The 27,401-nt window shown below is 36.4% G+C and overlaps 1 protein-coding gene across 1 annotated transcript in view; it reads right to left on the minus strand.

The window, feature by feature from the left end:
- Nucleotides 1-774: 774 nt before the first annotated feature.
- The window catches only part of SHCBP1L (SHC binding and spindle associated 1 like), a 41,322-nt gene continuing 14,695 nt past the window's right edge, over nucleotides 775-27,401 (minus strand). Inside the window, exons 3-10 of the mRNA XM_004372898.3 lie at nucleotides 24,226-24,440; nucleotides 23,356-23,442; nucleotides 23,066-23,284; nucleotides 14,431-14,536; nucleotides 6,309-6,462; nucleotides 5,011-5,261; nucleotides 3,987-4,109; nucleotides 775-1,139 (exon numbers count right to left, since the gene is read on the minus strand). Of these exons, the coding sequence (XP_004372955.1) occupies nucleotides 888-1,139; nucleotides 3,987-4,109; nucleotides 5,011-5,261; nucleotides 6,309-6,462; nucleotides 14,431-14,536; nucleotides 23,066-23,284; nucleotides 23,356-23,442; nucleotides 24,226-24,440 (1,407 nt within the window). The 3' untranslated portion in view covers nucleotides 775-887. The remainder of the gene's footprint in view (nucleotides 1,140-3,986; nucleotides 4,110-5,010; nucleotides 5,262-6,308; nucleotides 6,463-14,430; nucleotides 14,537-23,065; nucleotides 23,285-23,355; nucleotides 23,443-24,225; nucleotides 24,441-27,401) is intronic.

Consider the following 27,401-nt stretch of genomic DNA (forward strand, 5'->3'; position numbering starts at 1 on the left):
TTGAATACTTAGGAATTCTTGAATTTTTATATTGTTTACTCATCTTATTTAGGATTTCCTTGTTTGTTGCAGTTGAACCTAACCTTATGTTCTGATTACTAGCAAAAATACCTGGGAATGAACAAGAATTGGCTATAAAATTTTATCTACTCTCTACACAGAACACCTAATACTTTCTATTGGACAAAAGGCAGTTGCTGTTGGGTCAATTCCAACTCATGGCAACTCCGTCTGTGTCACAGTAGAATGGTATTCCATAAGGTTTTCAATGGCTGATTTTTCAGTAGATCACCAGGCCTTTCTTCTGAGGCACCTCTGGGTGGACTCAAACCTCCAACCTGTGGGTTAGTAATTAAGTGCATTAACCATTTGCACCACCCAGGGACTTCTTTATTGGACTGAAATCAAAATAAGCGCATTGCCGTAGGGTCAGTTCACACTCATAGCGACCCTATAGGACAGTAGAATTCCCCCATAGGGTTTCCAAGGAGGTAATCTTTACAAAAGTAGACTGCCACATCCTTCTCCCTTGGACCAGCTGTTGGATTCCAGCTGCTGTTGGTTAGCAGCCGAGCACTTAACCACAGTCTTTAAAACCACATTTGTTTCTGGAATTAGATAGTGGTGGTAGTTGTACCATATACTAAAAATGTACTAAATACCACTGAATAAGTACACTTTTAAAAGGGTGAATTTTATGGCATGTGAACTACATCTCAGTAAAGCTGTTATTCAAAAGAATACATGTTAAAATGAATCATGCAATGAAAGTGTTTAAAATATTTTTTAATTAAATAAGCTTTGAATTTAATGAAAACCACCATTTCTGTGGGATATGAGAATTGTTTATTAAATATCTGAAATACAAAAACTTTAATCCAGATGCTTTAACTTGTGACTATTCTGATATCCCCCTTTACATTTGCTTCTATCTTATTATTATTCATTTCCAGATTCAGGTTTTCCATTACTTTGGAGAGCATATTATCATCTTTTTTGTCTCCTGCGGCCGCCCCTTTGTTGAGAGCTTCTTCTGCTACAATAAAAAACTGTTCAGTTGGTTGAAGAATGCTTACTCCATAGCCATTGTTGTTATAAATATGATTGTTAGTCATCTTCAGCTTGGGTGCTGGCAGAACCTATTATTCAAAGAAATTAGTTTTTCAATAATTTTTATAAAAATAATATAAACAAATGAACACATCATTAAACTTTAGAACTTACTGGGAAAACAGCTTTCTTTAAAACAACTGAGACTGTCTCAGTTTTGAACAAGTGCTATTTTCCTCACACTGATTAATATTAACTATAAGAATATTTAATGAAGTTTCCAATTTATCGTTATCATTAGAAATAACTGATTCTAGATGCTGGGGATATGGCAGTATTCTATGAAGCTGACTTATAACATGATAAACATGAAAATAGTTTCAGATAATGATACGTGATATGGAGGAAATAGGGCAATGTGATGGCATGACTGGATAGGGAGAGGGTACCGCTTAACTAGAGTGTTCTTCACAGTAAAGGCTTCTTTGAAAAGGGACAGTTATTTTCAGACATCAATAATGAGGTAGCCACCTTAAGATCTAGAGGAAAAGTGTTTTAAGGTAAAGAGATCAGCAGATACAAAGGTCACGGGACAAGAACAAGGTTGATCAGATCTGGGAACAAATCCAGTGTAGCTGGAGTATAATGTAGGAGAGAAGGAGCTGGAGAAGGCAGGGGTGAGATCTTGTCAGATTTTACAAACATGCTTATTAAACTTTAATGTAGATATAAATCGCCTGGGGATCTAAAAATCAGATTCTGATTTGGTGGGATAAGGTTCAAGATTCCGCATTTCTAACAAGCTACCAAGTGATGCCAGTGCTGCTGGTCACGCTTTGAGTAGCAGGGTTATGGTTCTCAAAGTGTCATTCTGACTAGTAAAAGTATTACCTGAAAACTTAAATGCAAATTCTAAGGCTCTACCCCAGACCCACTGAATCAGAAAATGCTAAAGTTTGAGAACTATTTAAAAATAAAGACAGAAAAACGATACCTTAAGATAAATCAAGGATTTCGCAATTGCCTGCATGATGCTCTAGTTTACTATTTGTACCTTATCATCAACCAATTAATCTGGCTTAGGGTCCAAAATCATGCTATGCTGAGGGGATGGTTCTACTAGTAATATGTAATAGAAGTCCTGTCCTTAAGTAGTTTATAATCTGAGGAGACAAAATGTGCATTCGTAAAACAGTAAAGAATTAAAATGTAAAACTGGAGTTCTAGAGAAAAACATCATTGACCACACAAGCCTAGAGAGGGACCTAGAAAGGTAAGCTTTTGGAAACAAAGTAATAGGAAGGCATTTCACCTATACGTTATTGCTATTTATGTTTTGATTGGTTAGCTTAAATCTTTTATGCAACTTTGAAGTTAGACTTAAAATGTTTCTTAATATATTATTCTCTCAATATGTTTTACTTTCCAAAATGTATTAATGTCCATAAAAAATCTAAAATACTTTTTATTGCTTCTCCGTGGACCAACAGGATCGGTATCAACTGGTATCTTGTTAGAAATCCCAGACCCACTGAAGCAGAATCTGATTCTTGTATTTCAAGTTACTTGCTAAAGCAACCTAAGTGCCCATCAACAGATGAAGGGATAAACAAACTGTGGTACATGCAGTGAAGTACTATGCAATGATAAAGAACGATGAATCCGTGAAACATCTCACAACATGGATGAATCTGGAGGGCATTATGCTGAGTGAAATAAGCCACTCACAAAAGGACAAATATTGTATGAGAACACTTACAAAAACTCATGAAAAGGTTTACATACAAAAAGAGACACTCTTTGATGGTTACAAGGGAGGGGAGCGGTGGACAGGGAAAAACACTAAATAGACAATAGATAAGTTTGGTGAAGGGTAAGACAGTACACGATACTGGGGAAGCCAGCACAGCTTGACCAAGGCAAGGTTATGGAAGCTTCATAAACACATCCAAACTCCCTGAGGGACCAAATTACTGGGCTGAGGGCTGGGGACCATGGTCTCGGGGGACATTGTAGCTCAACTGGCATAACAGTTTATAAAGAAAATGTTCTACATCCTACTTTGGCGAGAAGCGTCCAGAGTCTTAAAAGCCTTTGAGTGGCAATCTAAGAGACTCCTCTGGTACCCCCCACCCCCATCCCCGTTCTAGAGTACGGGAGAATTAAGAAAACCAAAGACACAAGGGAAAGAAAGATAAGTCCAAAGGACTAATGGACCACAACTTCCACAGCCTCCACTGGACTTGAGGCCAGCACAACTAGATGGTGCCCGGCTACCACCACCGACTGCTCTGACAGGGATCACAATAGAGGGTCCCAGACAGCTAGAGAAAAATGTGGAACAGAATTCTAACTCACAAAAAAAGACCAGACTTACTGGTCTGACAGAGAACCCTGAGAATATGGCCTCCGGACACCCTTTTAACTGAGTACTGAAGTCACTCCTGAGGTTCACCCCTCAGCTAAGATTAGACAGGCCCATAAAACAAAACAAGATTAAATGGGCACACCAACCCAGGGGCAAGGACAAGAAGGCAGGAGGGGACAGGAAGGCTGATAATGAGGAACCCAAGGTCGAGGAGGGGAGAGTATTGACCCGTCATGGGTTGGCAACCAGTATCACAAAACTGTGTATTAATTGTTTAAAGAGAAACTGATTTGCTCTGTAAACCTCCATCTAAAGCACAAGAAAAAAGTTATTTGCTAAGAATTTAAGTTGAAGTTGTTATTAGACTAAAATTGCTTCCATCATTTTAACCATATTTTAATTACTACTAGTGCTGTTCTCTTACAAATCGATAAGATTTTTTAAGTTTTTTTTATTGGACTTGAGAACTGGACTAAAGAGTGGAAAGGCTAAATTGTAAGGCTAAAACTAACACTACCTATTCTAGTGTTTCAATTCTTATAATCTATATAAAGAAATATGAGAATACCTTCATATTAACTCCACCTAAGGTACTTTTCGAACTGTCACTGGTTCTGAGGTTATTACAGTGATGAATTTCATTCCTTTCCAAAATGGCTATGCTCCCAGGATACAGTTCAACACCAGCACCCTGCAAATTAAAAGTAAAATAGTCTACAACACACACACAAATAGCTCCAAAATTTTCCTTAGACTTGAAAACTAATTCTTTGTTAGCAATCTAAACACTTAAATTACATGAAAATATATGATAGTGCATGCAACAATTTATTATAGAGATTATGTTAAAAAATATTGAAAACTAAATATTGTCTATGTTAGAGAATCAATAAGCCTAGACGGAAGGTTGAGGTAATATAGTCCATTACCTTACTTTCCCACCCAAATGAATCCTCTAGAAGCAAGCTGAAAACCTCCAATTCTTTTCAATAGTTATCAAAATTTATTCATATCCACTCTGCATCTCTTAAAATGCTGCTAAAGTCTATTTCCTCATTTTAGTAGAAATTAAGAAAAAGTCATTTTAAAAAAAGATATTTTGTTTTCCTACTTCCTTTCATCTTTTTTTAAATTCACTTTTCCATTCCTTTAATGATCTTTGTGATTGTTATCTGAGCACACTCAAGTTTGCTATGTCTTGATTATTTAGAGGTTGTCAGAACTTATCACAATACCTTATAGTAATGTCTGATAGCTTATAAGTACTTGTTTCGTTTAAAATAAACCATCAAGTAACTAACTCATCATCTGTTTTATAGCCACTGATTCCTAGAGTTTTTAAAGATTACACATAAAACAAAGCTAATAATTCCTTACTTTGGACTTAGGCAGTTCACCTTTCCTAAGTGTACTAGGAATCCTTATACTTGTCCTCATTTTGTTTATTTCTATCAGTTTCTGAGTTTAAGTAATTCTAATTCCATCCAAAGATCCAAAGATGAAGAAATTGCTATACTTTGTTTGCATATTAATATCACTCAAGGTTGTTAACTCTAGTCATACGAAGTCGTAGTGTTTATGGAATGAAATACCTGGGCACCAGTAATTTCACTGTCTGTAATTGTCAAAGCAGCCCCTGTAAGAACACACACTCCTGTTCCTTCACATTTTAATATACAGTTTTCTAGAGTCATGTGACCAGACTCCACCACCACAATACCATCAACTGTCCCTTGTTGTATCAACGATAGATGCATTAGTTTCACATTGTTTGCTTTGGACACCACAAAACTGTCATGAGAAGGTTCTGAAGTAATCATAATTTCCTCTCTGTTTCCAACTCCTAATTCATAGGGATAAAAATACATATAAGTAATCCCAAATTTTAAAGCCCTTTATTCATTCGGTAATACATGTTACTACTTTAAGTTTTTCCTTTTACGTATGTTTAGTAAGTTATAAATACTCAGTTGTTAGCAAGTAGATACTTAACTATAACGTTATCTTTTGTCCTTTTTTTGATGGCATGATGGAAAAAGTGTAGGTTTATTATCAATCTAAATTTACCCAAGTTATTTTTTCAACATAATCATTTCACTATATACTTCCCTAAGTTTTATAATCAGCAGTCATCTACAAAATATCTAAGATACAAAAAGTACACCACACCATAACTTGGTTTCAAAACCATAATCACCATAACTGAAAAAGAGTGGCAGAGATTCCTGAATTGGTTTAAAAGGTTAATGTAATCATACTCATAAATTTGCTCTAGAGTAGTCAAAGCAATCTATTTAACATCAGTACACAAATGAGGTGTTAGATCCTAAAAAAGGTTACTTTTTTTTTAATTACAAATATGATCCTTATTACCCATACTGTTCAGCAAAATACTTACTACAGCCATCAAAACCTAGTGAAAATTTCCTTTAGTTTTTGAATTAATAGGCAAAGTTTAGTTAACCTGTTCTTTTCTTTTGGCCAGGCAATGGGAACACTCATTTCAAAGAGGGCACAATTAAAGTTACTAAATATGTTCAGAATCTAAAATAAATGTAGCTCACTGCTTTTCTACTCCCATTTTAGGAAGTTTGCATGTGAATTAGCTTTTCTGAGAAAATACTGAGTATATTTTAACATAGGCTTACATCTGAGTTTTCCAAGTAAAGTGATAGGAAGAACAGTGGGAACAGATGAGAAAAAAGTAGTTTTGGTAAAAGTATATATGGAAATAATAGAAATTATTATAAACAAATTTTAATTTTAAGAAGCACGTAAGAGATTTTTGTGAAACAAAAACTGTTCTAATAATCACACTAAGCATGTTTATACTATATAATATGTCCAATATACAGTGCTTTAAAAAGATTGCAAAGGATGCCCTGCTAACCCTTTATAATGATGTCATCAGTCAATAAAGCAAGGTTTGCAGCTTGATATTCCCCTGGAAAAATAACTACTGTATCTCCACTATAACAGCTATCCAAAGCCAAATCCAAATCATCATGCTGTTGGAGAAGTGTGTCTGAAGATAAGTCCTTTACCTGAAAAGAAACAAAACAATGTACCTTCAACAAGAAGTTAAACTGAAACTTGTCATTTTAATCAGTTATTTCTTGGTGACATGTGCTTTGCCCAAAGATTTAATTATTTACATTTGTTAAATGTCAGTCCATTAATTAAAGGAATGATGAAAAATGCAATTCTCTTAAAAATCAGTAATAATTCTACTGGGTACGAGCTACGTGCCAGAAGTCAGCTTTGATATTACTTCCTAAGCCTCACTGCGAAGCCCCAGTGGCGAAATGCTTGAGAGCTTAGGCTGCTACCCAAAAGGTCAGCAATTTGAATCCACCAGCCACAACTTGGAAACTGTATAGGGCAGTTCTACTTTGTCCTGTAGGGTCGCTATGAGTCGGAATCAACTCGATGGCAATGGGTAAGCCTCACAACCTCTCTGAGGTAAAGCATTATCCTTGTTACAAGGTTAAGGAAATTGAAGCTCAGTGAGATTAAATGATTTGTCAAGGACCAAACAACAGTTTTAGCTTAACTAGTAAAGAATGTGTGCCTTGAGAAGAATCAGATGGTGCCCGGCTACCACCAATGACCGCCCCGACAGGAAACTCAGTGGAGAGTCCCTGATGGAGCAGGAGAAAAGTGGGGTGCAGAACTCAAATTCTAGTGGAAAGACCAGACTTAATGGTTTGACTGAGACTGGAGGGACCCTGGAAGCCATGGCCCCCAGACTCTCTGTTAGCCCAAAACTAAAACCATTCCTGAAGCCAACTCTTCACACAAAGATTAGACTGGACTATGGGACATAAAGATGATACTTATGAAGAGTGTGCTTCTTGGCTCAAGTAGATACATGAGACTAAATGGGCAGCTCCAGTCCGGAGGCAAGATGAGACGGCAGAGAGGGTCAGGAGCTGGTTGAAAGGACTCGGGAAATCCGGGGTGGAACGGAGGAGTGTGCTGTCACAATATAGGGAGAGCAACTAGGGTCACATAATAATGTGTGTATAAATTTATGTATGAGAAACTAACTTAAAGCACAATAAAAATAAAAAGAACGTCTGCCTTGAGCATTGTGCTCTTTTAAGATCTATCTATACGGGATCAAGTTGACAACGGCAACTCAAAAGATTACGTAGGACCCTTAGGGGGTAGTGAGTTTATGTTAATGGGGAGGAACAACTAGGAAAAGGAGGGTGAGAATGGTTGCACAATTCGAAGAACATAATCAATGTCACTGAATTGTACATGTAGAAACTGTTGAATTGGGGTATGTTCTGTTGTGTATATTTTCAACAACAACTACACCAAAAATAAATTATTATTTAAAAAATGATTTGTCAAGGACACTGAGTTGGTGAATGAACTTTAAATCTAGGTCTTTGTGGTACCAGACTTCATGCTCTTTCCAGTATACTACTTTGTTTTCTTTAATTCAAACTGACCCTCCAATTTTGGTGAATCTACAAAATTTCATATATTAAAGATTCTGGAGCTAAAAAAACGAGCCCCGGTTGCTCAGTGGTTAAAAGCTTGGCTGCTAACCAAAAGGTCAGCAGTTCAAATCCACCAGCCACTCTTTGGAAACCCTATGGGGCAGTTCTATTCTGTCCTGTAGGGTCGCTATGAGTCGGAATTGACTCGATGGCAATAGGTTTGGTTTTGTTTTGGAGCTAAAAACAAAAAGCACCAAGAATTTGCAGTGGGAGTAGAAAAGAGGAGAGAACATTATTAGTCTTATGAAGAATGAAGGACTTTAAAAATGAAATTTGGGAACTAAGAATACATTCTGATAAAAATGCCAATTGTTCATTTATCCCAATGGAAATATCTTTTTTTTAATTGTAAAAGTGATACTTGTTTGTTATGTTTAAAATGTAGGAAGTAAAAGGATAACAAAAAAGGAAAAATTAACCTATAAATTTTTACCTAAATATAATCCCTGTTAACATAGATGTTTCTTTCTAGCCTTTTCCTCATGCATGTATTCATTTATTCATATAGAAATACACCATACACTGTATAGTTTTGAATCCTGATCTTTTTCATTACATTATATCATGTTTACCCATGTCCAAATATCTTTTCAAAGCCTAATTATTAATGGCTACATAATAGCGTAACATATATTACTGTATACAATAATATGATTTTCTTACTCTTGCCTATTTAGATGGTTTACCATTTGTCACTATTATAAAAATACTACAGCAAATAAATTCTTACATATATCTCTAGTCCTTTCCTTAAAAAGCCCTGGTGGACAATGGTTAAAGTGCTTGGCTGCTAACTGAAAGGTCAGAGGTTCAAACCCACCAGCCGCTCCAAGGGAGAAAAGACCTGGCAATCTTCTCCTGTAAAGATTACAGCCTAGGAAACCCTATAGTTCTACTCTGTCCTGTAAGGTCGCTGTGAGTCAGATTCGACTCGATGGCACACAACAACAGTCCTTTCTTTAGGATAAATTATTAGGCAGGGAATTATTAAGTCAAAGGGTATAAAACATTTTAAGAGTCTCTGGTACACATTGCAAAATTGCCCTCCAGTAATGTTTAACCAGTTAAAGCTTGGTTTGAGAATGCTTATTTTGCTGCAAATTCATCAACATTGGGGTATTTGTAAGGTTAGGATTTTTGCCATTTTAATAAATAAAAATCCTCATTGTGCTTCATTTTAATCTCCATTCTTTTGATAAGTGAGAGTGAACTTTTATGTATGTAACCTCTTATATCCTCACTAAATTGACACACCTATAAATTCATTTGTGCTGGTATCACATATTACATACTCCAAATACTCAGAGGCAGACAGTACAAGTATTACCTCTTTGAATAAAAAATTTTGAAAGAACTCTGAAATCCTTCTCAGTTATATTTTTCTTATTCACTGAAGCAGGAAATACAGGAGGGAGAAGAAAGTTTGATGTGAGAAGATAATGAGTTTAATTTTGGTGCCAGTTAATTTGAGGTGCCAGTAGAAAAGCTAAGTAAAACTATCCAGTAGATTATGGATATAAGGATCTAGACTATAGTACTAAAGTATGACTAGGCATAGAGATCTTGAAGTTATTTACTTATGTGACAATTCACGCATGGGAAAGGATGGCATTAGCTACAAGAATTCGTAAAGGAAGGAAGGACAGTAGCACCTTAGGACAGAACACTGAGGAACAACATTTAAAGGACAGGCAGACACAAAAGAAGAGTTCATTAAAAAAAAAACAAACAAACGAGGAGTGGCCAAAGAGGTAAATAAATCAGGAGACTAAGATGTCATGGAAGAAAGAAGGAGTTGATCGTGTCAAATGCTGCTGAAAAATTAAGCCTGAAGTAAGTAAGCCATGAGTTGTGACTACGGGATTTAACCACAGAAAGGTTCCACAGGGCCACAAGAGCATTTTCATTGATAAACTGGAGGCAGAAGACAGATCGCGGTGGATAGAGGTGTGAATGTGAAAGAAGTAAGGACAAGTGCTTCAAGAAGTCTTTCTCTTCAAGGGAAGAGAGAGAGTTGCAGTGTTTAGGGTAGGTGTTGTTTTGTCATTTAAGACAGAATAGACAGAATGGAATTGACTATGTCTCAATGTATCAAGAAGGAGAAAGGAGAATTTAAAGATACAAGAAGTGATGTCATGGAAATGGTGGAGTAGGAAGTTCCAACAATTGGCCCCTCCACAGAAGCAACCATTAATCTGACAAAGACTAACAGAATTAACATTTTTGGAACCCTGGGATCTAACCAAACACTTACAAAACCAGGGGAGTGCTTAATGAAGAAAGAAGCTGCTAAAATTGGGTAATAAGGTGCTGTCGCATTTTTGCTTACCCACCTACCATCCCCCATTCCTTAGCAATGGTGGTGGAGATGGGAGCCCACATTCCTAGTGTGGCTTGCTGGTGCTAGGGGGTACAATATGGACCTGGTTCTAAAAAAAATTGTGGTTGTGCATTTTGACCAGTCTGACAATTCCCTGAGAGGCAGATGCAGAAGCAGACCTTTGTTTCACTACTCCTTGGACTGGAGCAGCTTTCCAGGTAGCCTCTGACAAAAGCATTTAAGGACGTATACTACCTATAGCCGTCTGGGGGGAGGGACTGAGAATGGGGCAAGCTGCAGATAGGACCTCAAAAACATTATGCTCAGTGAAAGAAACCAGAGACAAAAGGTCATATATGATTCCATTTATATGAAATATCCAGAATAAACCCAATAAACAAAAGGACAATTAAATTTTATTGAAAATAATATAAATGGGTAGGATAGCAGCCAAGACAATAAAACAAGCCACCTTTACCACTCACCATTCTCCTCTTAAGTGTTAAACACCAGTCTTGCTGGACTTCTTTCAATTCCTCAAATATACCATACTGTGTTGTCACTGGGCCTTTACATGCATGCACACTTGCATTCATTTATTCATTCAATAAAAACTGCTGGGCGCCTACCATGTGCTAAGCATCTTGCTAGGTGATTGGATGAGTCAAAAAAGACACACACTCCTTATCCTCAAGAAGCTTATATTCTAGTTAAAGAGACAGACATTTAATAGATATCCACAAAAAGTATTAAATACAGTCTTTGATAAGGGCCAGTAAGGGAAAGTGCATGGTGCTATGAGAGTATATAACAGTCTTAATGTATTCTGGAAGGTTGAGAAAGCCTTTTTTTGGTGAAATGATGTTTAAATTGTGACTTGAAGGATGAAAAGAGGTTCAGCAGGCAGAGGAGACAACATGGCTTATACCACGGTGTGGCATTAATGAGGGAGAAAAGTGGAAGAAGGAAGAGGTTGAGGGATATAAGTAGGATGACTCTCAGAAAATTATAATTGGTAACTGGTGGATGGTGGTGCCATTTACAGAAACAGGGAACACTAGAATATAAGAAAGTCTGTGAATAAGATCATGAATTTAATTATGGACTTTTGAGTTGAAGAACTTGTGAGATAATCAAGTGGTGATGACAGACAGTTTAACATACAGGTTTGGGGCTCAGAACAAGTCTGGTCTGTGGATATGCATTTTGGATTATCAGTATGTAAAATCAAAGTGATGGGAGAAGATTTGATAAATCACTTAGAGATGATATAGTGCCAAATAAAAGACAACAACCAAGCAACCAGAGAGAATGAAAACCCGGAGAGTATCATAAAAGAAAAGAAAATATTTCAAGGAGAGAGTGCTAAAATGCTGAGGCCAAGTGAATGGAAATATTTACTCTTTGGCTTAGAAACTTTTCCCCTTGTCTTAGTTATCTAGTGCTGCTATAACAGAAATACTACAAGTGGATGGCTTTAACAAACAAATTTATTTTCTCACAGTCTAGGAGGCTAGCAGTCCGAATTCAGGGTGCCAGCTCCAGGGGAAGGCTTTCTCTCTCTCTGTCAGCTCTGGGGGAAGGTCCTTGTTGTCAATCTTTCCCTGGTCTAGGAGCTTCTCAGCACAGGGGCCCCGGGCCCAAAGGACGCACTCTTCTCCTAGCTCTTCTTTTCTTGGTGGTATGAGGTCCCTCTCCTCTCTGCTCGATTCTCTTTTTTTATATCTCGAAAGAGATTAACTCAAAATACAACCTAATCCTATAGATTGTGTCCTGCCTTATTAAAATAACTGCCTCTAATCTTGCCTCATTAACATCATAGAGGTTAGGATTTACAACACATAGGAAGATCACATCAGATCACAAAATGGTGGACAACCACACAATACTGGGAATCATGGCCTAGCCAAATTGACATGCATTTTAGGGGGACACAATTTAATCCATAACATTCCACCCTTTGGCCCCCCAAAATTCATGTCCTTCATACATGTAAAACACATTCACCCCATCATCTCATAGCAAAAGTCTTAAATCAACTCCAAGTCCAAAATCTCCTGGGGCAAAATTCCTCTTCATCTGTGAAATACAGAATACAAGTTACCTGTTTCCAAAGTACAATGGTGGAACAGGTATAAGGTACAAATGGGAGAAATTGGAGGGAAAAAAGGGATAACAGGAATCAAGCAAGTCAGCAGAACACATTACATTAGCTCTCAAGGTTTGAACATAATCCTCTGTTCTCTGAAACCATTTAGGCAATGGCCCTGCCCTCCAGACCCTGAATATTGGCCACACTCTCCAGATTCTAGGTGGAGGCCCCTCAGCCCTGGGCTTCAAGGCCCACTGCGATGGCAACTCTGCTCCCTTGGATTTAGGTGGTCCCATTCTCCTAGTCTATCTGAGTGGTGACCCTACCCCCTTGGCCCCAGCAGGCCCTGTTCTTCTGCCCCTTGGGCATGGCAGTCCTGCCTCCTCAGCTTTGGGCAGTGGATCCAGCCCCATCCCCCTGCCACCCACGAACAGCAGCCCCACACTCCGGAACTGAGTTGGTGAAATTCTGACTCTGAAACCTAGGAGGTTGTAGCTCGACCTTTGAGACTCAACAGGCCATGGTTCCACCCTTTCAGACCCCAGAGATCATGACCCTACCTTTTGCTTCCTGTGCTCCTTGTCTCTTAAGCTTCTGCTTCCTGGTTCCTTGGCCTGTTGGCCCCTTGGACCTCTTGGGCTGGCCCGGCCTCTGCCCTGCTCGGGCAAGTGTTAGAAAGCTCTTTAGCTCTACTGATAAGTGCCCAGAGGCACCCCACTCCACCAGTAAGCCTCTGCCTGAGGACACTCAGCTCCCTAATTCCATAAGTCAGCAAGCCTAGCTTCACTGATAAGTGCCCAGAGGTACCCTACTCCTCTAGGAAGCCTCCTGCCCAAAGGCATTCAGCTCTCTTGCTCCATGGGTAGCCTCCCTCACCATCTCATGCCAGTCTCCTGGCTCTGCTGCTACCATTCCTCTGCCACTGCTTCTTGCTGTCTGCACCATCTCTGGTGTTACAGCTCTCCTCACTTCCTTCTGAGCCCTCACTGAACTGCCTTTGATGTCCATAATTCCACCATCACTCTCTTCAAGGCATTTTAGGCTTTTACTGTTAGGCACCTTAAAACTCTTCTAGCCTCTACCCATTCAGTTTCAAAACTGCTTCCACATTTTAGGTATCTGTTAGAGCAGCACCCCACTCTTGGTACTAAATTCTATCTTCCCCTGGTCTAGGAGCTTCTAAGCACAGGGATTCTGGGTCCAAAGGATGCACTCTGCTCCAGCTTTTCTTGCTTGGTGGTAATGAAGCCCCTCTCCTCTCTGCTCGATTCTCTCTTTTATATCTCAAAAGAGATTGACTCAAGATACAACATAATCTTGTATATTGAATCCTGCCTCATTAACATCATAGAGGTCTGGATTTACAACACATAGGATAATTACATCAGATCACAAAATGGTGGGCAACCACATAATACTGGGAATCATGGCCTAGCCAAGTTGACACACATTTTTGAGGGACACAATTCAACTATAACATCCCTTTTGGGCTGGCTAAACTCATACTCATCCTTAAGGTTTCAGCAATTTCTTCCAGCCAGCATTGCCAGAATTCCTAATTTTGGCTTATGTACCCATCATATGTGTACCCTGTACATACCCCATCATAGCGTTTATTATTCTGTGTTGCAATTGTGATTGCCTATTTACCATATTTTTACACAAATAACACACCTTTTTTTGCCAACCACTCCCTCCCCCCACGTGGTAAATAAATGTACGGGTTTGCGTTATATGCATAAAAATACGATACGTATCCATATCTCTTCTCTACTTTAAATTTGTTGCATGTATGAAGAAGCAAAGCTGTGGGGCTTGTTCATCACTGTATCCCCTCCAATGCTGTCTTTCTCATATTTGTACTCCATCTTCCCCATGGCAACTAGCATGGTGCCTGGCAAATATCTGTTGACATTTGTTTGTTGGTTTGTTGGTTTGTTACTTATCATATGCCAATCACTGAGTTGAATACAATGAGGTAAATAAGCCATTAATGGGTCAGATAAGAACCCTACCTTCAAAGAGCTTCTTTTCTGATTATATGCAGCTAAAACTTAAATGAACAAATAAGAAGAGTATTCCTTACCATTTCAGTAGTCATCACTTTTGCTACAATGTGTGTTATAGTCTTCCCGAAGTCTCTTCTTCCTTTCCGCCGCCTCAGAATTCTTGGAAAGAAAGGTCCATGAACTCTATAGTTAAAAACATATTATGATTAAATTAACATTAAAAAGACTCAACCTATACTTACTTAGAAAATAAAAATCTGGTACTAAGCATCATTAATTAATTATAAGCTCCTTGAGAGCAATGAGCTCCTTGAGAGTGATGGGATGATTAAGATCTTTTAAATAACTGTTTAAACCCTTGAACTCTAAAATCTTTTCATTTTAATGGTTTGTACCTGGAAATCTGAATGCCACCCACTACAACCACTGCCTCAGCCACTTCAGCCTTTCAATACAGTAGAAAAATATCCTGAATATGCTTTCATAATCCCCTGAGTTGTAGACTGACACAAAGCAGAGATGGATATGTCTGTGCTACTGAGGCATAAGAATGTTTGGGGTCATACCTAATTTTAGATACTATGTTCAATTACCAGATTGTTTTGTTACAAAAGATATAGTCTCCATAGATAGTTAGTTGGTTGTTGGCCTCCCAGCAGTAGTCTGGTTTCTCTCTTAGTTGTTTTTATATTGTTTGCTATTCAGCACTTCTAATTAATTCCATTCTTTCTCTTCTGCTTTTCTTTATGTTTCTTGTTCCCTTGTTCTCCCAAAGCAGTCAGAAATTTTTTTAGTGTATGTTGGCCTTTATCATTATTGTAACCCAAACAGAACACTCCTTTCCAGTAGATGTAGATTTACCAGTAATCTACTTAGGTATAATTTTTTTGGCTTTCTGCAGAAGATTGATTATTGCCTGATGCTGAAGTTGATGCACCTTTAGTGCCAATAGTTTTTTGGTTTATATCTTGACTATCAAAATATTATTGTGAAGCTTAAGATTTCAGAAAATTGCTTCTAAGAATTTACCATGCTGGCTATTAAAATTTGAATTTGAATATATTAGCAATGTCTCCGGAAGCAAAAGTTTCATTAAACATTTCAAAATCAAACCACTCAGCATTTTTATGCCTATTTAAGTAAGTGGTTTTGATCTTGAGAAATAGAGAATGACTTTGTCTTAGTCTAGTGCTGCTGTAACAGAAATACTACAAGTGGATGGCTTCAACAAACAGAAGTTTATTCTCTCACAGTCTAGTAGGCTAAAAGTCCAAATTCAGGGTGTCAGCTCCAGAAGAAGGCTTTCTCTCTCTGTCAGCTCTGGAGGAAGGTCCTTGGCATTAATCTTCCCATGGTCTAGGAGCTTCTCTGCATGGGAACCTCAGGTCCAAAGGACACGCTCTGCTCCTGGCACTGCTTTCTTGGTGGTATGAAGTCCGCCTGTCTCTCTGCTCTCTTCTCTCTTTTATATCTCAAAAGAGACTGGCTCAGGACACAGTCCAATCTTGTAGATTGAGTCTTGCCTCATTGGCATAACTGTGGCCTATCCCACCTCATTAACATCATAGAGGTAGGATTTACAATACATAGGAAAATCACATAAGATAACAAAATCGTGGACAGTCACACAATACTGGGAATCATGGCCTAGCCAAACTGATACACATATTTTTGGGGGACACAATTCAATCCATAACAGACTCATACATTTTTAACCATAGACCAGATTACTAGCTCTTCAGAGTAAAGCATTCTAACCACACTTGTTTATTTGCAATCCTAGTTTTAAAATTAAAGACGTATATAAGTGATTTTTAAAAATCAAATTTATTAAGGAATAACTTATATAAAAGACACTTGTTTTAAGTGAACTGGGTCCATGAGATTTCATGAATGTATGCACCCATTTAATTCTATCACAGCAATTAAGGTATAGAACATTTCCATCACCCTGATAAGTTCTCTTATGCATCTTTGTAGTCAATCCTCCCTACCCACTCCCAGGCAACCACAGATAGGTTTTCATCATTAAACTTTTCCCTTTAGTAGAATTTATAAATGGAATTTTAAAGCTGAATAATACACTATATACTGTTTCATGTCTGGCGCCTTTCTCTCAACCTAATTTTGAGCTGTATCCGTGTTACTGCCTGCATCAGCAACTTGTTCCTTTTTATTGCTAAGTAGTATTTCATTAGAAGATTTTCTGTATACAAGATCATGTCAACTGCAGATGGAGATAATTATACTTTTTCCTTTCCAATCTGGATGCCTTCTATTTCTTTTTCTTGCTTAATTGCCGTGGCTAGAACCTCTAGTACAATTTGAATAGAAGTGGTGAGGGTGGAAATCCTTGCCTTGTTCCTGATCTTAGGGAGGTAAAAACCAGTCTTTTACCACTAAGTATGATGTAGATGGTCTTTAACAGGTTGAGAAGTTCCCTTCTATTCCAAGTTTATTAAGAGTTATATCATGAAAGGGTGTTGGATTTTGTCAGATGCTTTTTCTGCATCTGTCGAGATGATTAGGTGGCTTTTGTCCCTTATACAGTTAATACGTTGTATTACATTGATTGCTTTTTGTATGTTAAACCAATATCGCATTCCCGAGATAAATTCCGCTGGTCATAGTATATGACCCTTTTTATATGTTGCTGGATTCAGTTTGCTAGAATTTTGTTGAGGAGTTGTGTGTGTATATTCATAAGGGATATTAGTCTGAAGTTTTCTTGTGGTGTTTTTATCTGGCTTTGGTATCAGGGTAATACTGGCCTCATAGAATGAGTTGGGAAGCGTTCCCTTCTTCTGTTTCTTGGAAGAGTTTGTGAAGAACTGGTGTTAATTTTTCTTTAAACATTTGGTAGAATTCACCACGAAGCCATCTGGTCCTGGGATTTGCTTTGGGGGTAGTTTTGCTTACTAATTCAATCTCTTGTTATAGACCCATTCAGATTTTCTGTTTCTTTTTGAGTCAGTTTCAGTAGTTATTGTCTTTCTAGGTATTTCTCCATTTCCTCTAGGTGATCTAATTTATTGACATACAGTTGTTCATAGTATTCCTTTTAATAATTTTTATTTCTGTGCAGGTTTTTGTCTGGACATAATATTTCAGATTAGTTTGTAAATACCTAGGAGTGCAATTGCTGGATCATATGGTTAACTTTGTAAGAAACTGCCAAACTGTCTTCCAAAGTGGTTGTACCATTTTGATTCCCATCAGCAATGAATAAGTTCCTTTTGCTTTGCATCCTCACCAGCAGTTGGTAATGTCAGTCTTTTGGGTTTTAGCCATTCTAATGCATGTAGTGGTATCTTGTTGTTTTAATTTGCAATCCCCTATATGACAAAGGATCCTTGGTGACACAGTGGTTAAGCACTCGGCTGCTAACCAAAAGGTCAGTGGTTCAAACTCACCAGCCGCTCTGTGGGAGAAAGATGTGGCAATCTGCTTCCCTAAAGATTTACAGCCTTGAAAACCCTATGTAGGGTTGCTATGAGTTGGAATCAACTCAATGGCAAGGGGTTTGGGTTTTTTAATGACAAATGAGGAGTCCCTGGATGGTGCCAATGGTTAAGCGCTTGACTACTAACTGAAAGGTTGGTGATTCGAACCCAGCCAGAGGAACCTCTAAAGAAAGGCTTGGCAGTCTGCTTCTGAAAGGTCACAGCTTTGAAAACCCTATGGAGTGCAGTTATACTCTGCACAGAGGGTCACCGTGAGTCGGAGTCAACTCAACAGCAACTGGTGCTTGGTTAATGATAAATGATGTTGAGTATTTTTCATATGCTTATTTGCCATCTGTATATATTTTTTGGTGAGATGTCTGTCCAGATCTTTCACCATTTTTTAGATTATTTGTTTTCTTATGGTTGAATTTTAAGAGTTCTTTGCATACTTTGGCTACACGACCTTTATCAGATATGTATGTTGCAGATATTTTCTCCTAGTCTGTGGCTTGTCTTACCATTCTCTTAACAGTGTCTTTCACAGAGCAGAAGTTTTTAGTTTTAATGAAGTCCAACTTATCAGTTTTTTTCTTTCATGGATCATGCTTTTGGTGTTGTGTTTAAAAGCTCAATGCCAAACGCAAGGGAACCTAAATTTTCTCCTGTTTTATTCTAGAAGCTTCATGATTTTGCATTGTTATGTTTAAATCTATGAACCATTTTGAATTAGTTTTTGTGAAAAGTGTAAGATCTATATGTTGGTATGTGTTTTTTTATATGGATGACCAATTGTTCCAGCACTATTTGTTGAAAGAGTATCTTTTCTCAGTTAAATTGCCTTTGCTCCTTTGTGAAAGATCAGTTGACTGTATTTGTGTGAACCTATGTGGGTCTCTACATTTAAAGTGGATTTCTTGTAGATGATATGTAGTTGGGTCTTGTTTTGTTTTTTTAATCCATTCTGACAATCTCTACCTTTTTACTTGTGTATTTAGATTATTCACATTTAAAGTGATTATTGATATAGTTGGATTAATATCTACCAAACCCATAACTGTTTTCTATTTGTTACATTTGTTCTTTCTTTTTTTCCCTCTTTTTCTGCCTCTGGTTTTAATCGAGCATTTTATGATTCCATCTTATCTCCTCTTTATATCAATTTATACATCTTTTAAAATATTTTTTGTGTTTTCCGTAGATAGGTTTGCAGTATACATTTTTAACTAATTTAAGTCCGTGCTCAAATAACACTATACTAGTTCATGTGTAGTACAGATGCCTTAGAACAGGCTATTCCCAGTTCCTCCCTCCTGTCCTTTATGACATTGCTGTCATTCATTTCACTTGTTCATATGTTACACCAATGTAATACATTGTTACTACTATTAAAGTTATATTTTAGATTAAGAATAAATAAGAAAAATAAAAGATTTTGTTACTTTCATTTATTCTTTCTCTGACCATCTTCCCTTCTTTATGTAGATCTGAGTTTTTGATCTTTATCATTGTTTTTCTCCCTAAAGAATTTCTTTTAACCTTTCTTGCAGGGTAGGGCTGCTGGTGATAAATTTCCACAGTTTTTGTCTGTCTTAGAAAGTCTTTATGTCTTCTTGACTTCTGAAGGATAATTTCATTTGATATAGAATTCTAGGTTGGTGGTTCTTTCTTTTAATCTTTCATTCCATTCTCATCTTGCTTACAGGGTTTCTGACAAGAAGTCTGCTGTAATTCTTATTTTCATTCCTCTATACATAAGGTGTTTTTTTTCTCTGACTTCTTTCAAGGTTTTCTCTGTCTTACTTTCTGCAGTTTGAATATGATATGCCTGGGTGTAGATTTTTTTTTTTTTTTTGGTATTTATTCTGCTTGATGTTCTCTGAGCTTCCTGGGTCTGTGGTTTGGTGTCTGTCTTTAATTTTGGAAGATTCTCCACCATTATTACTTCAGATATTTTTCTGCTCCATTTGCTTTCTTCTCCTTCAGATATTCCACTTGTGCATGTCCACCTATTTAAATTATCCCACAGTTCTTTAGTATTCCGTTTTTGTTTGCCATTTTTTTTTAATGTTTGCATTTCAATTTAGGAAGTTTCCATTAATTTACCTTTAAGCCCACTGGTTCTTTCCTCAGTCAGACTAGTCTACTGATGAGCCCATTAAAGGCATTGTTTTCTGTTAGTGTTTTAAGTTCTAGCATTTCCTTTTGATTCATTTTTAGAATTGCCATCTCTTGGCTTATATTATCCATCTGTACTTGCATGTTGTGTGTTTTTTCCATTAGAGCTCTTAACATATTAATAATTGTGAAATTCCCTGTCTGATAACTCCAAAATCATGAGTTTGGTTCTGATGCTTGCTTTGTCTCTTCACACTATGTTTTTTCTTGTCTTATAGCACTCCTGGTAATTTTTTGTTGTTGTTGAAAACCAGACAATGTATTAGGTAATAAGAACTGAGTTACAGATTCCTTTAATGTGATGTTTTATGATAATCTAGCTAAAAATTGGGCTGTGCTTAATGTTTTTTGTAGCTGTAGCTGACAGAGGCTTTAAACTGCTATAGTGTTCCTGTTTTTGTCTCCCCTTTTGACTTTCGGTTACCCTAAGAACTCCTTCTTAGATAGAGTCTGTGTCTTGCAGCTCTTTCAGCTGTCATCAACTGTTACTATATTGAAGCCTTGTTGGTATGGTAGTAAGGTGTAGGGGAGGGGAAATTTCCCATAATATTATGAATAAATCTTATACTGGGCCTGTATTCCTAGGCAGTGACCTCGACAAGTGTTTCTTAGCTCTTCCCCTACCTCCTACCTTTAAGGTGAGGCAGGAAGGTGAGAGGGGACTGAAGTTGGGGAAATGCCCTTCCCCTAAGTGGGATAAGGCTCTGATAAAGTCTTTTACCCTGGAGAGTAGACTTCTTTTATGGAAAATGCTCTGGATGTATTTCACAATGGCTATTTTCCCCTCCTCTGCCAGAGCCACAATGGTATCTTTCTTGGTTCTTCACTTGAGAACTTGGTGGGGTTCTCGGGGTAAAAAGGTGCAGGGCTTCTCTAAGACTGTGGCTCCAGGAATTCCTCAGTCTTGTACTAGTCTACATTCAGCCTTCATCAATTTATCAAAATTATCATTTAAGTGTTCCCACCTTATGGCTTCAGTGGCTTCTGCTCCAGGTAAGCAGATTTCAGCTGTGCTCTCTGAATTTGGTCTCTCTCCAGATTTCTGGGTGGCAGTTTGCCCTGCGACCTCAATTCCCCAATGGGTCCAAGTAACATTGCTTTCAGTATGTTCAGCTTTTTTCTTGTAAGGATGAGAGTGATGAATTACAAGCTCTTTCAGTTCTTGTCAGAGCTGAAACCAGAAATCCTAGGTTCTTTTTTTATAGTTCCATTTTTCTGTTAAGATTCCCTATCTGTGCATTCATTAAAACCATATTTTTCTTTAATTATATAATCATGTTTTCTTCTAATTATTTGAAAATATTTGTAATAGCTGTTTTGAAGTCTTTATTTGATAAATCCAATATCTGGGCCCACTGTGAGTCAGTTTCTATTAACTACCCTTTTTCCTGAATATGGATCTAATTTTTCTGTTTGTTTTCTTTTTTGTATGTCTATTATTTTTGGTTGAAAATGGGGCATTTTGGACAATATGCTGTAGAAACTCTGGATTCTGTTATGTGCTTCTAAGGACTGTTAGTTTTCTTGCAGGCAGTTAACTCGTCTGGCCTCAAACTGAAAACTGTTTCCCTTGAGGTATGTAGCAGCTGACATCTATGCTCAGTTCTCTCACGTTCCAGCTGTTTCTGTTTTGGCGTGGTTCCCTGTCTCCCATGTCAGCAGAGTTTAGCGGTCAGCTAAGGATTTGGGCAGTGTATGCTCAAATTTTGGATCTCAATCTTTTTTGTACTTCACTTACTTTCAGGATACCCGCCCCCGCCCCCCCGCCTAAATTTCCAGATGCTTTGCCAGCCCTGAACTCTGCCGTTTGTCGTGTTGAAACAGTAAGACTACAATTTTTTCCTGCCAGAGCTCTGAGAATTGGGAAGCACTCTCGGACAAAAAAGCCACAGATTCTCATTTCTCACCGATTCCAGTTCCCATCTTTCTTGGATACTTTTTTTGGTTGCTGCCTGCTTTGGTCACTTGATAGTACTTTTAATAAGTTGGGTATTTTTAATATATTTTGTCCAGGCTTTATAGTTATTATTTTTTAAAAGGGTTTGCCCAGTCAATTCATTCCATCATTCCTGGGAATGAACTTTTGTGTTTCTTTAACTTTTAAGATGAGAGAACTGTAGGTGTTGATTTATGCCATTAGAATCCAAAGTCTAGTAATAGTTACTTACATTCAAATTCAACATATCCAACGTAACTATATTTACATCTATGGATTTCTAAATAAGAAGGTTTCATAATTTAATCTATGCTGGTTTCCCAAAGTAATTACAAGGCTTTATTACACGAGAGTCCCAATAACAACATAACATCAAAAATAGGCACAAGAATGGGATTCTTATGATTTAGAAAACAGGTCAAATTTGGGGGAAAATGCAAAAAGAAAAGATTTAGGCTGACAGTTAATTATTAGATGAGTGAAAAAGAGCTCAGAATTCTTAAGGACAAAGAACAAGTAAGAGTGGAGCACAAGAGAAGGAGTTAAGCAACTTGGTATGAAATAGTCAGAAGTCTTTGGCTCCATTTACAATTTTCCATGAAATTTGGAACCATAAGCTAGAATCCCTATTTCTCCATATCTAAAACAAAGAGAGAAATACATACTTCTCTTCACTGCACAGTAATGTAAAAATATTTTAATACATTTTGAGGTATTCTAGAGAATTATGCTGGTTAAATCTACATTATTTAGCATCAAAACTAACTTATCAACATGCTGGTTAGAAAATTTGAAATTAGGAGGCAGCCAAATTAGTCAACTTTCTCTTATTTACTTTACATATGACCTGTGGAGACCTAGGCTACCTTCTCTTTTCTGATGATTTAGCCAGGGTCAAGAAGGCAAAGATGAAACATAAGGAAATGGCTGGATTTATGAGGTCCTTGCTCTTCCCCCCAAAAAAACACTGATGATTTCAGTGAATTCAGCTAATATAAAATAATTTTCCAATATTGAATAGTTTCTTTGTTAGACATAATTAGACATTTAATTTTATAGTCTATCTTAATCAGGTTAACATATATAACAAGTTAAGTGATATGAAAAAAGAATGACCATGTAAAATTTTGGTTTCATTTAAAATAGAGCAATTACCGAAGGCGTAAATCTTCCCATATTTTCAATAATCCACATAGCATTACTATCTCATAGTATTTTTTCCAACATTCAACAGCCTCTGCTGCAGATGGATCTTCTTTAATATTGCTCTGGTATGCGATGAGCTCGACACGCTTGTTTTTATACTTCTCCAAAGTTTTTTTAAAACGCTGTGCAATAGGACCAGGTATTGTTCCATCCTGTATATCACACCACCTGAAAAGTATAATATAATTATAATGTTTATCTTCTATAATGTGCTGAATAATTTTCTAAACTATACTTACAAATTAATTCTTTCTTCAATCAAAGCAGTATAATTCTCACAACTTTCTTCATCATCCCAGTCTCTCCAAAGAAAGTCATAAAAAAACCTAAGATAAAACAAATTAAGATGATAGAGATCAAATAGCTGCTGCCATGTTTAGAATTAAAAAGACATTCTGACTTCAGAATTCTCTACATGAATCTTAATTCTTAAAAAAATATTTTTAAATGACTTATCAATGAGCTAACAATAAAAGGTAAAACTTAAAAAATTAGATGATCTGCATTCTATTTTAGGGTATTACTGCAGGTAAGATATTTCTTGAAGTAGGATTGTAAAATCAAGTTTCAAATTTTATAGATTTTGGCTATGATTTTGTTCACCAAAGAAATATTACTTAAGGTATAATAAAACTTTTTGCAGGGAAGCATTAGAGAAACAAAAACATTTTAAAAATTCTGGTTTTTGTTTATGGATAGCTTCTCTCAAATTGTATCAACTTGTAAGAAGCATCATAATGTGAATGATGACATCTATTATTTGTAATGTACTTAATTATAAAAAATGAAATCAAATATATTTAAAGTCCTTAAATATGGACAGAATTTAATGTTACATATCTCTCAAATGTTTTAATTCAATTTTTATAAAATACAAGATCAAACAATGGCAAACTTTTTACTACCCATATATAATACGTCTGCAAAAAAAGGTTTTAATTAAAAGAGTGAGTTACAAGTAAAATATATTAATTAAAAACGAACAAATTGAATTCATAAGTGAATAAAAATTAAAGCAATAAATATTTATAAAGTGCTGATATGAGGAAAACTTACATATTAACTTTTTGAATATAATTGTAACTTTCAGAAGTAATAAGCCCTAATACCTTACAACTTCCAGGGCCAGGGCAATATCATGTATATCAGAATCTTGACCTTCAACAGGATACACTTCCAAGAGAGGTACACTGTGCTCCAGTTCTTCCAAAATCTCATCAACCAAATTCTTTGGAATATTTGCAATGTTAGAAGAAAAGGGCTCAGCAACAGAAACAGTAACTTTGAAACAAGATGGTGAGTTTTGGCTTGGTTTACAAGTTACCTAAGGTAAATATTATATGATATGTAATTACAAATCAAAGTAAACCCCAATGATTTTTCTCATATATGAGCTAATTATAAAGTTTCTTCTTTTATATTTGTTATTACTTCTCTAACAGTGAACAAACAGAATAATTATAGATCAATATAAATAATAACACCAATTTTAAAAGCTTACTTCTTAAACATACTAGTTTCTAAGTTTCAAGAGAGGAATTTCATATCTCCTACATTTTTTATTTCTGAGTTGCCAAACTTTTGGGCTCCATAGACCAGTAATATTTAAAAAAAAAAAAACTGTACTAATTTTGCCACAAAAGTATGTTTAAAACAAAACAAAATTACTATCTATGTTACATCATTTGCGAAAGGAAGACTATTCAAATATCAAAAAAGCAGAAAGGACACAATCAAAGAATAAAATCCTTAAATGGAATAAATTTAACTCCATAAACAACAGACTCTACTATGTTCATTCATCTCATTTCACCACAATATAGTAATAACCTCCAGGACTCGTCTGAATATCAGTGTTTGAAAACCACCAAGTCTGTAGTACTCAGCATTTTAAAATTTTAACAATTAAATATTAACACAAACTTATATCTTAAGTACATGCCCATCAAAATTATTTTTAGGTATAGTTAAGTAAAGAAACACACATTTTAAATACCAGCATGTTATATCATCAAATACATGACAATAATCATTTAAAATATAGGAAATATCTTCAAATCACCAAACTTTAAAATACAAATTTTACAATCAACACAAATATGAATTCTATTCTTCAAAGCAGTTAAAAAAACAAAGCAAACACCAGTTGCCATCGAGTCGATTCCAACTATGGTGACCCCATGTGTGTCAAAGTAGAGCTGTGCTCCATAGGGTTTTCAGTGGCTGACTTTTTGGAAGTAGACTGCCAGGCCTTTCTTCCAAGGCCCTCTGGGTGGAACCACCAACCTTCTGGTTAGCAGCCAAGTGCTTAACTATTTGTTCCACCTAGGGACCTATCGGACAGAAAAAAAAAATAGCAAAATAGAATAACAATTTAAAACTGGGTGTTTGAAGATAACATATGATCTATAATCCATGTGTGTGATAGAACAAATATAGTCCCAAAATGTAGGTGTAAAATTTGATATTGAGCCTTGTATTTTAAAAAATTTAGTTTTGATTTTTTAAATCAGTTTTATAGATGAATATAATTTAGAATCAAATAGCTGTACCAGGTTTGTTATGAAAAATAGAATTCTTTGACAGTTTCCACCACCCTCTATTTCCTAGCCCTCAGAGGCACTCATTTTTAATTTTTTAGGTGATTCTTTTGACATTTATCCTGTATCTTTAAATAATATGCTTATATTGCTACTTGTAGTTTTGTTTTGGTTTTTGGCAGTATATATTGACTTCCTACACTGAAAGATGAGAATTTAGTTGTCTCTTTCATTTACCCCCATCCTCATCACATGTTCCATCACTTTCCTGTCCCTCCATCCACCAATATGGTTATATTTTAGTACTCATTTATATTTACCTTAATATGCTTGAAAATACTATTAACAGGTGAGCCATATAATTTAAACTTACTAATTTTCCCTTCCTGCACAAACTTATTTTTCCCCTGGTGTTAGTAATTATATTAGTTTTCATTTGCTTGATTTTCTATGTGCTTTTTATTAATTTAACTCCAAATTACCTAAGTTGTTTAAATCTCCTTTCTATATGTTCAAACACAATAAGTTGTTTTTGAAATGAAACACAGGCAGTCCCCATGTTACGGACGAGATCCGTCCCTAAATGTGTCTTCAAGAATTTATAGGTAAGTCAGAACAGGTGCATACAGTTCTTACTTAGCCTTACTTTAGTGCAAGAAAAGGCTCGAAGCCTTTTCAATGATTTAAAGCTGTACGTGCAGCAAGTTAAATAATTGTGATAAAGAGTCTGTTGCAAGTAGGAGTTGGTTCAATCATTTCAAAATGATGGCAGATTTACATAACATTAAAAGGCAAGTACAAGTTATCCGTAAGCCAGACTTTCGTAAAGCAGGTCTTCCTATTTTTTGAAGCAATCTTTTCCAGAGTTCTGTGACTAGTTCCAGTCTGAACTGGCTCTTTAAGCCTGCTATATACATTGCTGTTATCTGTTCACCATCATTCTGGGGATTTTCTTTGCTTTTCTCTTATATTGGTTTTTCTGCATTTTGCATCTGATATCTTCATATTTGATTTACTCTCTTGGCTGAAGACATCCATTAACTTCCTGAAAAAAAGGGTGTACTGGACATAATTTTTGAGACCTTACATATTTGAAAATATCTTTTTTCTGCTTTTATACTTAATTGATAGTATGACTGGGTATAGAATTCTAGGTTAAGATATCACATTTCCTGAAAGTCTTGAAAATGTTTTTTGCTTCACCTTTTAATGTTTAAGAATTACTGTTGATAAGTTTGGTATTAACCTTTTTTTTCCCATCCTCTCTGTAAGTTTGATGGACCTTCTCTTTGGCCCTAGTATTCTCAAATTTCACTATGAGGTGCTAGATACTCAGTGGACCCTTTCAATCTAGAAATTCATTCCCTTTGGTTATGAGAAACATTAACAATTTGACAACTGTCCCCTATCTCCACTCCATTCCCCCAACATCCCTTCTCTCTCTGGAACTTTTTTTTTCGGTGTTGGACCTGATCCTCTCGTTTCTTTTCTCTTTTCCATTTCTTATTCCTTTAGCTCTACTTTATGGGATATTTACTCAACTTTATCTTCCAATATTTCTAATCATTCTTTTTAATTTTCTATTTCTGCCATCATATTTTTAATTTCCAAGCACTCTTTCTTTGAATGTTCCTTCATACAGCTTCCAGTTCTTGTACAGATACTTTATCTTCTTTTCCTTCCAAGATATTAATAGGTTTTATATATATATATATATATATATATATATATATATCCCCCACTAC

This window comes from Trichechus manatus, unplaced genomic scaffold (assembly GCF_000243295.1).
Source record: "Trichechus manatus latirostris isolate Lorelei unplaced genomic scaffold, TriManLat1.0 scaffold00021, whole genome shotgun sequence".
Lineage (NCBI taxonomy): Eukaryota > Metazoa > Chordata > Mammalia > Sirenia > Trichechidae > Trichechus > Trichechus manatus.